The 12075-nt window shown below is 38.3% G+C and overlaps 1 protein-coding gene across 1 annotated transcript; it reads left to right on the top strand.

The window, feature by feature from the left end:
- Positions 1–5851: 5851 nt before the first annotated feature.
- ndr2 (nodal-related 2) lies at positions 5852–12061 on the top strand. Its single transcript, XM_047376043.1, has 3 exons — positions 5852–6347; positions 9130–9839; positions 11467–12061. The coding sequence occupies exons 1-3, from the start codon at positions 6086–6088 to the stop codon at positions 11617–11619; spliced, it is 1125 nt and encodes a 374-aa protein (XP_047231999.1). The 5' UTR covers positions 5852–6085; the 3' UTR covers positions 11620–12061.
- Positions 12062–12075: the final 14 nt, after the last annotated feature.

Genomic DNA, 12075 nt, shown 5'->3' with positions numbered 1-12075 from the left:
CTGAAAGTAGTAATGAGAACATGGGTACACTGTGTTCGTTAAATGATGGTTATGCTCACCAAAAAATATTTCATTGTTTGAACAATGCTCAACAGTTACTAAGAGGCCTAAAGTGTGTGAACAAAAATAATCCCCACACTAATATACTAGCATCAACTGTCTGAACTACTGAGGCAAAGCAAGATGGGTCCATGCTTTCATGTTGTTTAGGCCAAATTCTATCCCATAACATCTGAATGTACAGGGGTTGGACAATGAAACTGAAACACCTGGTTTTAGACCACAATAATTTATTAGTATGGTGTAGGGCCTCCTTTTGCAGCCAATACAGCATCAATTCATCTTGAGAATGACATATGCAAGTCCTGCACAGTGGTCAGAGGGATTTTAAGCCATTCTTCTTGCAGGATAGTGGCCAGGTCACTACGTGATACTGGTGGAGGAAAACGTTTCCTGACTCGCTCCTCCAAAACACCCCAAAGTGGCTCAATAATATTTAGATCTGGTGACTGTGCAGGCCATGGGAGATGTTCAACTTCACTTTCATGTTCATCAAACCAATCTTTCACCAGTCTTGCTGTGTGTATTGGTGCATTGTCATCCTGATACACGGCACCGCCTTCAGGATACAATGTTTGAATCATTGGATGCACATGGTCCTCAAGAATGGTTCGGTAGTCCTTAGCAATGACGCGCCCATCTAGCACAAGTATTGGGCCAAGGGAATGCCATGATATGGCAGCCCAAACCATCACTGATCCACCCCCATGCTTCACTCTGGGCATGCAACAGTCTGGGTGGTACGCTTCTTTGGGGCTTCTCCACACCGTAACTCTCCTGGATGTGGGGAAAACAGTAAAGGTGGACTCATCAGAGAACAATACATGTTTCACATTGTCCACAGCCCAAGATTTGCGCTCCTTGCACCATTGAAACCGACGTTTGGCATTGGCATGAGTGACCAAAGGTTTGGCTATAGCAGCCCGGCCGTGTATATTGATCCTGTGGAGCTCCCGACGGACAGTTCTGGTGGAAACAGGAGAGTTGAGGTGCACATTTAATTCTGTCGTGATTTGGGCGGCCGTGGTTTTATGTTTTTTGGATACAATCCGGGTTAGCACCCGAACATCCCTTTCAGACAGCTTCCTCTTGCATCCACAGTTAATCCTGTTGGATGTGGTTCGTCCTTCTTGGTGGTATGCTGACATTACCCTGGATACCGTGGCTCTTGATACATCACAAAGACTTGCTGTCTTGGTCACAGATGCGCCAGCAAGACGTGCACCAACAATTTGTCCTCTTTTGAACTCTGGTATGTCACCCATAATGTTGTGTGCATTTCAATATTTTGAGCAAAACTGTGCTCTTACCCTGCTAATTGAACCTTCACACTCTGCTCTTACTGGTGCAATGTGCAATCAATGAAGACTGGCTACCAGGCTGGTCCAATTTAGCCATGAAACCTCCCACACTAAAATGACAGGTGTTTCAGTTTCATTGTCCAACCCCTGTAGGAGCTGAAATCAAGACAATTCAGACCAGGCAACACCTTTCCAGACTGTTACTGTTCGGTTTTGATAAGCCTCTGTAAATTGTAGCCTTATTTTCCAGTTCTCAGCTGACATGAGTGGTACACTGTGCCAAGGCTCTGTATCAAGGTTAATAAATGATATTCTGGATACCTTGGTTGTAACAAGTGGTTATTGGAGCCACTGTTGCCTTACTATCATCTCAAACCAGTCTGCCCATTCTTTTTTGACCTACTTCAACATGGAATTTTCATCCACACAACCCATTAGGTACAAATAACCAGTTGCATGGTTGCTGGTGCCAAACAACTCCTGAAAGTTAACTTAAATCTACTTTCTTTCCAATTCTAATGCCCAGCTTGAACTTCAGCAAGTCAGGTTCACCACATCTAGAAGCCTAAATAGATTTGGCTGATTCACTAATTGTGTAAAAAGCAATCATACAGGTGTACCTAATAAACTGGTAAGTGAGTGTGTTTCTCCAAATGTTACTCCAATTGCAGTATGGCTCTTCAGAGGACAGTGAAGGTAGCTAAAAGGGAACATTGTTAAAGACTCGTTAAGTCTTATCCACATTTAAGATCATTGCATATGACTCCCATCATGTCAGGGCCAGCCAGCCTAACCAAGGTATTAGCAAACTGTGCAGCTAATCAGGGCTCCTTCTTGGCCTGGGGACACCAATTAGATTCAAACACAACACAATCCCAATTTAGACACACAAGTATAAACTAGCAAACCTCTAATGTAACATTAAGAGTCAAAACTTAAAAGTAATTTTATTATTTTCGCTTTCATTTTAATAGCTTTAAATAGTTTGAGACCAGGAAATACCTTGAAATTATAATTTATTTAAAGAACAGGTTGGAAATGAAGGACTACTCTCTCTGATTATTCCCACTCTACTCCCACTGTGTGAGTTTCTGAGCTCAGGGAAGCTTTAAAGTATTTCTATAGAAAATGTAATCAAATGAAACATTTTTGAAATAAGGACTTCTTAAATGTTATGCATTTAATAAGTGTTAAGTGACTGAAATGTGCCGTGCAATTTGGTGCCTAGTTGGCTTACTAGTTAACTATAAAATAAGTTGTGTTGTGCAGGATTCAAAGCTTATCAAGCATGGAGAATACCTACGGGACGTCAGTGGCTTGGTAATGGCTGCTGGGCTAAACAGGTGGTGGGCTCCCAAACCAAATTCTGCCTGAGGCCTTATACAATCTTGAGCTGGCACTGCAATATTTTCATGTTCAGAAAAACACCCTTTTGGTTTTGACAGTATGTTTCTTCCTCAATCCTTAAATGTTTCATCTTTTTGCATTTTTGCCATTACTGCACAATGGTTTGCAAAGGTTTTTTTTTTAATCTACTGAACCAAATCAGTCACTACTCAAAAGATATTTTCAATAACTTTTAACTCAAATGTTACTTGCTTGTTAGATTTAAGTTTTAAGGTTAACTGAACCTAACTTTAGAAAAATTATTTACTCCCAATAGGATCCTCTGAACATTTTAAAGAGCAGAGTTTGAGTGTGTTAAGTTGCTGGATTTTAGAGTTGTACACCAGCTCCCCTCACTATTTCCTTGCAGAAGATAGTGAAGGGAACTAAAAAAAAAACTAATTGCAATATATATTCCAGGAGTCTCAAAACTTAGAGACTCCTGGAAACCTCCTTCTGACTTTTTAGAGCTGCTGCCAACAGGGTATCGCAACATCAACAGCAGAACCACCAGAAGCTGAACTACTTCTAACATTATGTGCTTTATGTTGCTGCACTTATTTTATATTCTGTTTCTGTTTTGTGTTTTATAATATTTATCAAATTATGTTTTTACACTTGTATTATATAGGTCCAAGATAAACAGTTTTGTTTTATTGGCTATTTACCACATAATGAAATGACAATAAACTGATTAGATTAGATTTCATTGATTTTTAAAGGGGTCTCTCTAATTCAGATTGTCAATACATTTTTGTGCAACTTTTTTCTTTGACTCTATCATATATTTACTTAGTAGATGTCTCCACCACCTTTTAGAGATATCTTTAAGCCTATCTTTAATCTAAATCTATCATGATTTAATCAATGGCAACAATAAACTGCCATCTACCAAGTAAAACATGGTAGCAAGGACACATGCAGCGACACATGTATGTTAATCCATTTAAAAAAGGGGGGGAAACCTAAAAAGCACATTGAAATATCTATTATTAAATATATTTCTATGTGAATATTTAGGATTGCCAAGTATCTTTACATTGTACCAGGTCAGAAAATCTAATTCTAGGACACAAATGTTAATAATTCTTAATATATTACAAACAAAGGTTTTGCCATTTGTTTTATTACATGAAAGTTTGCATACTGTTCCATTATCCTGTGTATTATATTGACAGTGGCTTTATTGTTCTCAGCTGCCATTTATTAACCTGCTGAACACCACGGGATAAGCTAGCAATAAGCGTAATACAAATAAATAGAATAAGTAATGATAGGGAGTCAGGGAATCGTTGTCCTACTGAAAGGGTAAATCCCTACTCCACTCTCCAAGTCTTTTTCAGCCTCTAACAGATTTTCCTGTAGCTCAATCCAGCTTCCTATTAACTGGCATGTGCATGTCTGTCAACCATAGAGTTTTGCATGCAGGCCAAAATTTTCAGCTTTGGTCTTATGTGACTCAAGCACCTTAACCCAGGTATGCAGTTGTACCATATTCTTAGCATTTCCAGATGACACATTGAAAGTGTAAAGAGCTAGTTTGAATTTATAATAGATTATTAGTTCTACCGTGATTAACCTACCTAACATTTTGTCATTAAGACAAAAGGTTTTACAGCTGGTTTAAATATCTACACACCTCAGTTTGTGACATTAAAAAGACCATAAAAAAACAATGATGAATTTCCTTAAATGTGACATATTTTTAGTGTGATTTGCTTAAAAAAATAAACAAATCTGTTGGTGGAAAATATCATTAGAAAGCTGCAACAACCTGGTGCATAAGTGTGGATAACCTTAAACCTGTACTCTGTTGAAGCTCCTTTTGATTAAATTTCAGGATTAAATCAGTCAGCCTCCCGCATCTTGACTTGCCAATATTTACCAAGTCTGCCTTGCAAAAGTTCTCCAAATCTATTAGATTCTGAGGACACACCGAGCGTCCACAGCCCTCTTCAAGGAACCATGGGTTTTCTGTCAGATTCACTTCTGAACTCTGGCTAGGCCACTCCAAAAGTTTTTTTATTTTTTTTCTTATAAAGTTGTTCTTTTTGATCATTTGGTGTGTGCTGGGAATCACAGTGATACTGAAAAATAAACCCCCTGTGGGTATGGTTTTATTTTAGTGATATGCTTTGTTGTTTTTTTACCAAACAAACCTTTTGGAAATGTGGTTAAAAGTTAGATTTTTTATAACCTATTTTATCACAAGGTTTTGGGTGATTTCTGCCAGGTCCATAACTTTTCCTTCGAATAAAAGGCTTATTTCTTAGTCCAGACATAAAAATAATAAGGATAATTGTTATCAAATGCAGAACACAGCCATTAAGCACAAAATTTCCTGCCAGTTTCTGCCATGCCTTTATGTTGAAAAAAATCTAACATTAATAATATCACTGTTTTTTTTAAAATATCTTTTCCAATTATGGATCTCATTACTGTGCCATGGTGTATACAGTATACATAATGCTGTGGATGATGTCAGAAAATTCTACTAGGACAGTTGGACTTTATTTATGATTAATCAGACTCACTATAATATATGTGGGTGTGTACCAAGGGAAATTAAGTGAAATTTAAATCAAAAATTGTTTCAACAAAGTATAGTTTTAAGTGTGTGGACACTTACGTATGCAACCAAGTTATTGCATCTTTTTTATTTTCCACATTTCCTCTGAACAGATTTGTTTTTTATCATTATTATTGTAATATTAATATTATTATTGTTTATTATTATTTATTATATTGTTTATCAAATGCTGTTTTAATAGTGTGTAAAATCACGGGGAAGGCTAAACTTAGCTAAAAACAGATAACTGAAACAGATAATTCATGGATGGGAAGTCAAGTTGTCATCCTGCTGGAAGGTAAACCTCCGCCCTAGTCTCAAATATTTTGCAGCGTCTAACAGGTTTTCTTCCATGATTACCATCTTTTTTTTAAATCCATATTCCCATCATTCCTGTCCCTGCTGAATAAATGCATCTCACCAACATGATTCCACCACGACCATGTTCTAATGTGGGGCATTTTGGGTGATGTGGAATGTAAAATCTCCCCAACAAATAGCCGACAGAATTAGTCCAAGGATGAGGAGTCAGGCTGAGGAGGCATGACAAACAAAACCGATGCGCTTTGCGTAAACTGCGCACCCCAGCCGCCTCATTACCAACTGAATGGCTGGTGAGCTGTCAGGTAACACATTTTGAGGACGCATGTCAATTTCCTTTAATGTTCTCAGCAACTTGTCAAACATGAAAGTGGGTGGGTGACGGTATATAAGACAGTCCTAATCTGCTCGGTCGAGGAATCTCTCTTGTCGCTGACTGACCGACAACATGCGCTCATTGGAAGCCCTGGGCGTCGCGCTGCACGCATCGCTGCTGGTGTTGCTGGCACACGGGATTCATAAATTCAGGGATGGACCCATCAAGAAGTCTCACCCGTTCCCCCTGACGGAGCGATCCACGGGACACCACCTGCCCACCTATATGATGCATCTTTATAGGAATTTCAAGTCGAACTTCTCTGGGCCTTTAGATAACATGGAGCAAGACGCTGCGAAGCGAGCAGACACAGTGAAGAGCGTGATGGCGAAAAGTAAGATATGGTTTATTATTTTGATTCAGATTGAATTAGATCGGTTCCAGCTGGGGATTTTACACTATGATAAACAGATGAGTGACAATGTCTGTGCATTTAATTTAGTCTATCCTCCACTGGCACTTAAAGACCCTCTCAGATGTTAGTTTTTTTTTTGTTCTTGCCAGACGACCTCAGTGACTTCAATCCACATCCCCACTCAGGGGGGTGAATAACCAAGCAAGGATCAGCTTGTGAAAGGGCCGGTTTTCTTTCTAATTCTCAAAGCAAACCTCTTTTTTCATTTTCTTTAAATAGGTGATGTTGATTTGGTACCTCGCCAGACACCCCTATACAAATCTCTTGTTAAGATCAAATCAACAACTTCCCTTAGTTCTTTTTTCACACTTGGCCTGATTAGATTAGATGGCGTGGCACCAGAAGCCCAGCTGCTGAATCCAATTTCACAACTCTACTATATTTGCTTGACTGAGGATATGCAAGAAGCCACAGGACGAGCAGGGATGTGCTAAATGATTGGTTTTGGCTGCTCGTTTGGTCTGAGTGGATTAATGGCAAGCACGGATTGGACTGTTGATCATGAGTCACATTCGGTTGAGAGCAAAGCAAATAATGCAACGGTTAAACATCTTTTTAAACGGACTTTAATCTTAGAATCACAGATGCTCATTGGATTATAATGACGCTTGTTAACAGGGTGTATTTTATTATTATATAATATTTCTGAATCGCTTCCGATGTAAATATATATTATCAGATCAATTTATAGTGTATAGCTATCAAATGGTGTGAGAAATAGAAATAAATCCTGGGAAGAGTTTAAGGGCTCTATGTGTGTTATGTTAACTGGATTTTCTCATCAGAAATGAGTACTTAAAAGCACAACAAAATAATAAACAAGCAGTTATTTGGTTTCAAATTTGAAATGCAAAATATTAAATTGAAATACAGTATCTCTCAAAAATGCACACTTTTTAAATGCCAGGTTCTTTGTTAAAAATAAGGCCATGATAGATCATTTCAATACTTTTTCCATAAATAATGTGACATTTACTCTGTGCAATTCAACTAAAAAGCAACACATATAGGAATGAGACAGGAAAACAATAAAAAAAGGGGGACTAACCCAACTGCATTAACCATAAATTAATATTTTGTTCAAGTACTTTTTAACTCAATATCAGCATTCAGTCTTTTTTGGTTGGAGTCTGCCAGCATCCCACGTCTTTACTATATTTGCCCATGCTAATGTGCAAAAATTCTCAAAGTCTATCTGATCTCTTGATTGTTAGCATATCACTTGTCCACAACACTCTTCAGGTGGTAGCTACAGATTGGACAATGCTAAATTCATTCTGGACTCTGGCATACAGTTCCCTTTTTTATTCTGCTTGAACGTCTGCTGAAGAATCAAACCCACCTTCATCTTTATCTTTCCAGCAGATCACTGAAGGTTTTGGTCCGGAGACGACTGGTATTTGTAACTTTCTGTAACTTAATTTTTACCAAAGCTTCTGATCCATCTGAAGAAAAGTAACCTCTGAGCACGATGCTGCCACCACTGTGTTTCAGTGACATATGATGTTATTTTGGTGACCTGCAGGGTTGTTTTAGACATCCAGACATGGATGTCTAAAGGCAAACTCTAAATTTAGCAAAATAATGCAGATGAGCAAATGTCAGGAAAATAATACTACGACAGCATTATTTTAGGTTTATCACATTTGCTGTAGTTTATGTTGGGTGTGAACTCAAGAAGACTGAAAGCTGAATGCTGAATCCAGGGGTGCTTAAACAAAGTACTATCTTACAGGTGTTATTGTGGCTCTTATATAATAGATTTTACTATATAATACTTGTTTTTTCTTACTTAAATTGTACGAATAAGAAACAATTTTTGAAGATTTCTTTCTGCCTGAATTTGCTTCCTTTCCTATCACAGACCATGTGACTGATAGTTTGATAACTTTGTACCATACTGTCTGAATCAGTGGTTCTCATATTTTTTTATATAATCTCAAGGAAAGGTGAGGTTTGCTAGTACCACCATACTGGCAGACATTGTAAAACAATAATTTAATATAACTTGGACTTTTTGAGTTTAAGTTTTATTTGCTTTTTAAAAGATCCAGATTGAAAAAAGATATAAACAAGTGACCCAGATTAGGAATTCCAAGTGGAAATTTATAGGTTTCTCACCAAACCTAACCTCAAAAACCAATGTGGCAGCTTCACCTTTTTAACGTAGTGAAAAGGTGTTTATAGCTAACACTTTATAGCTAACTGTTAGCAATAAACTGGAACATGGTTGGATTTGTTGTTGTTCCCTCTTTCATTTCCACAATCATCTGTTCCCTGCTGTCCACTTGGTTTTATACTGTGAGTTCTTGAAATATGCCCACATTAAATAGTTTTAATTTGGGCATAATAGTTAATTTTTTCAAACTACAGATCATTTTGGGTGTTTCTACTTATTATATCTAAATGTTTTTTTTAACCTTATAAATTACTGATACCAATTTTCTTCTGAGTAGTAGTAGTATTGAGGCAACCCAAATACCACTTGTGGTCCCTGTACCACATTTTGGGAATCTTGGGCCGTGGTGTGTAGCATTTATAATATTTGTACAATATTTTTCAAAAATAAAGCATTTTTATTTCTCACTGATTCTAACCTATCCGTCTAATGTCACATAAATGATTTTCTATTCTGATTCTGAACTACGGTTCCTAGTGGTTAAATTGATTTTTAAACTTATTGCTGTTTTTTTTTTTTCAGGTCTGATTCACAGACATGGCCGTTGGGTGGCGACGTTTGACCTAAACGTGTTGCTGGCTGATACGCACATCCAGGCTGCAGAGCTGAGAATCAGATTTAATTCATCACAAAATGCTCCCAACGATTCTGTGGAGGTGTATCACCTGGACCATGAGCCAGTGGGACTGCTCGACAACTCATCACTGGTGACTTCGTCACACAGCTGGAAGGTGTTCAACATGACAAGCCCACTCCTGGGGTGGCTCGGGCAGAAATCAGCTGCAAAAATCAGAAGCAAAAGAATATCAAGGCCCAAGAAAGCCATAGAGAAGAAGAGAGGCCTCCCTTTTCAGCCTGTTTCTGAGATGAGTGGCCAGGCCTTGCTGGTTGTCTTCTCCCACATGGAGTCTAATGAAAGCTCCATGGCTAAAGCGAGCCTGCTGCATACAGCTGAGCAATCTAAGTTCTTGTCGCCCGCTGAAATCAAAGAGGTCCCCTGGCGTAGGAGCAAGCGGGGCCAGAGAGAACAAACAACAAGAAGCTCACAGTTGTTCATGAGAGGAGATGAAATGTCCCTCTGCCACAAAGTGGACCTATATGTCAACTTCCAACAAATTGGCTGGGGTTCCTGGATTGTCTTTCCCAAAAAATACAATGCCTACCGATGTGAAGGTTCCTGCCCTGGTCCTTTGGGAGAAGGCCTAAATCCAACAAATCATGCTTACATGCAGGTAACCCACACTATGAGTTTTTTATCTAACAGTATCTATTTGTGTTCTGCATTAAGTTGTTTAAAAAAGATTGGTTTTGCGTGTTGAGCCACTCAAATTAATATAATCTGAATTACTTTTTCTAAAGCTAATCAATCTATTAGTTTAAGCACACTCATTGTAACTTGTTTCTGAAAAGGAGATTGCAATTAATCACTGACATATTGTAGCTAGAATTAGGCACCAGCCCCCATGATCCTGCACAAATAAGGGGACATAGATGATGGATGGATGGATGGATGGATTGTAGCAGGGTGGATATTCTTCTATCAATTTTAAATTTAAACTAAAATTTAAAACATTTAAAGGCAGCAAACTGCCTGAGAATGCAGCATGTGAGGAACCTAAACTAATAGAAAGAGGTGCAACTGTTTCCCCCACTATGTCTTAATAGCGTTATATTTAAGTACAGTAAACCTATTTATTAGTAAAAAACCAACATTAGAATTGAAAAAATTAACCAGGACCCGTTTGCAATATTCCAGTTGTTTATTTATTTTGGAAAATTTAAACCAAAAATGGTTAAAATATTTAAAAGCTACATACAGAATGTGAGGGTTTGGGATTTTCTATTTTATATCATAAGAAAATGGACGTACATTTTCTTGCAAATGTTTTTTTATCCCCTGAACTTGTTTTTAGCATTTGCTACGTTTAAACAAAACTCAGTCAGTCATTTTCTACCGCTTATTCCATAGTGGGTCACGGGGGAGCTAGTGCCTATCTCCAGCAGTCTATGGGCGAGAGGCAGGGTACACCCTGGACAGGTTGCCAGTCCATCGCAGGGCAACACACTCATTCATACACCTAAGGGCAATTTAGAGTTACCAATTAACCTAACAGGCATGTCTTTGGACTGTGGGAGGAAGCCGGAGTACCCGGTGAGAACCCACGCATGCACGGGGAGAACATGCAAACTCCATGCAGAAAGACCCCAGGCTGGGAATCAAACCCAAGACCTTCTTGCTACAAGGCAACAGTGCTACCAACTGCGCCACCGTGCAGCCCATTTAAACAAAACTCTTTAATGAATTGTATTTGGATTTTAAAAGATATACCAACACAAAGTAGTTTACATTAGTAAAATTTATAAAAAGGGATGGTTTTAACTTTTTTCAACAGATGAAAATAATAAAGTCTAGACTTTGTAGAACCACCTAGAGTTGCAACTACAGCTGCAAGCCTTTTGGAGTATGGACCAACCCGGTTTGCACATCTGGACACTGAACTTTTTGTCCATTCTTGAACCCCCAACCCTGTATTAAGTCCTTTGCAGCTTCTAACAAGTTTTCTACCAAGATTGCCCTGTCCCTATTTAAGACTAGCTTTCCCAAGGCATGATGTTGCCACCACCATGGTCAAGCATGGTGGTGGCAGCATCAGTGTATTAAAAGGCATTGACATTTGTGGTTCAGTTCAAAGGCTGAATACTTTTGCAAGGCACTATTTTTGTGCTGTAAGATTCTTATCAAATACTATTGAGAAAATCAACTTGAATAGTTTTTTTTTAAATGTTTAATGTAAAGGAATTGTGGTAATAGAAATCATCTGTGACACTTTAACCTAAATTCCCTGTGCTCTTTCTAAGAGTCTCCTGAAACATTACCATCCTGATCGAGTGGCACCACCATGTTGCGCCCCGACCAAAATGAGCCCACTGAGCATGCTGTACTATGAGAACAATGAGATGCTCCTTCGACACCACGAAGACATGGTTGTGAATGAGTGCGGCTGCCAGTGAACACCACAACTAAAGAGTCGAATGTTTTGCAAAGTGGCAGGAAAGCACACACATGCTGTAAAGAGGCGAAGCGATTCCTGGAAAAAAAGAAAACACTTAGCCTTAAGGGGAAAAAGCTCTTTGAAAGTTGTGATAGTGCACTGTTAAGACTGTATCTTATACATGTTTGGAATATGACCTAAATGTGTGATGTAGGCTCTGGTTTTTAAGTAGGACAATGTTATTTTAAGAAGTGCTAAAATCCATAGTCGAAAAGTTACCAGCTATTGTCACAATCCACTACAGTCCATAATTAACTCACAATCTATCAATGTATTCAGTGTTAACGTGAAATGACATTATTAAATATTCCTGTACTGTCTGTATTGTACACTATACTGTTACTGTAAATTAATGTATATTTAATGATTTAATGTAACTATTAAAAACGTATTTATGTTCATTTTGTATTTTGCA

The sequence above is a fragment of the Girardinichthys multiradiatus genome, chromosome 10, assembly GCF_021462225.1.
Source record: "Girardinichthys multiradiatus isolate DD_20200921_A chromosome 10, DD_fGirMul_XY1, whole genome shotgun sequence".
Classification (NCBI taxonomy): Eukaryota; Metazoa; Chordata; class Actinopteri; order Cyprinodontiformes; family Goodeidae; genus Girardinichthys; species Girardinichthys multiradiatus.
The sequence above is the reverse complement of the archived record's forward strand: the minus strand, read 5'-3'. Positions and strand labels throughout refer to the sequence as shown.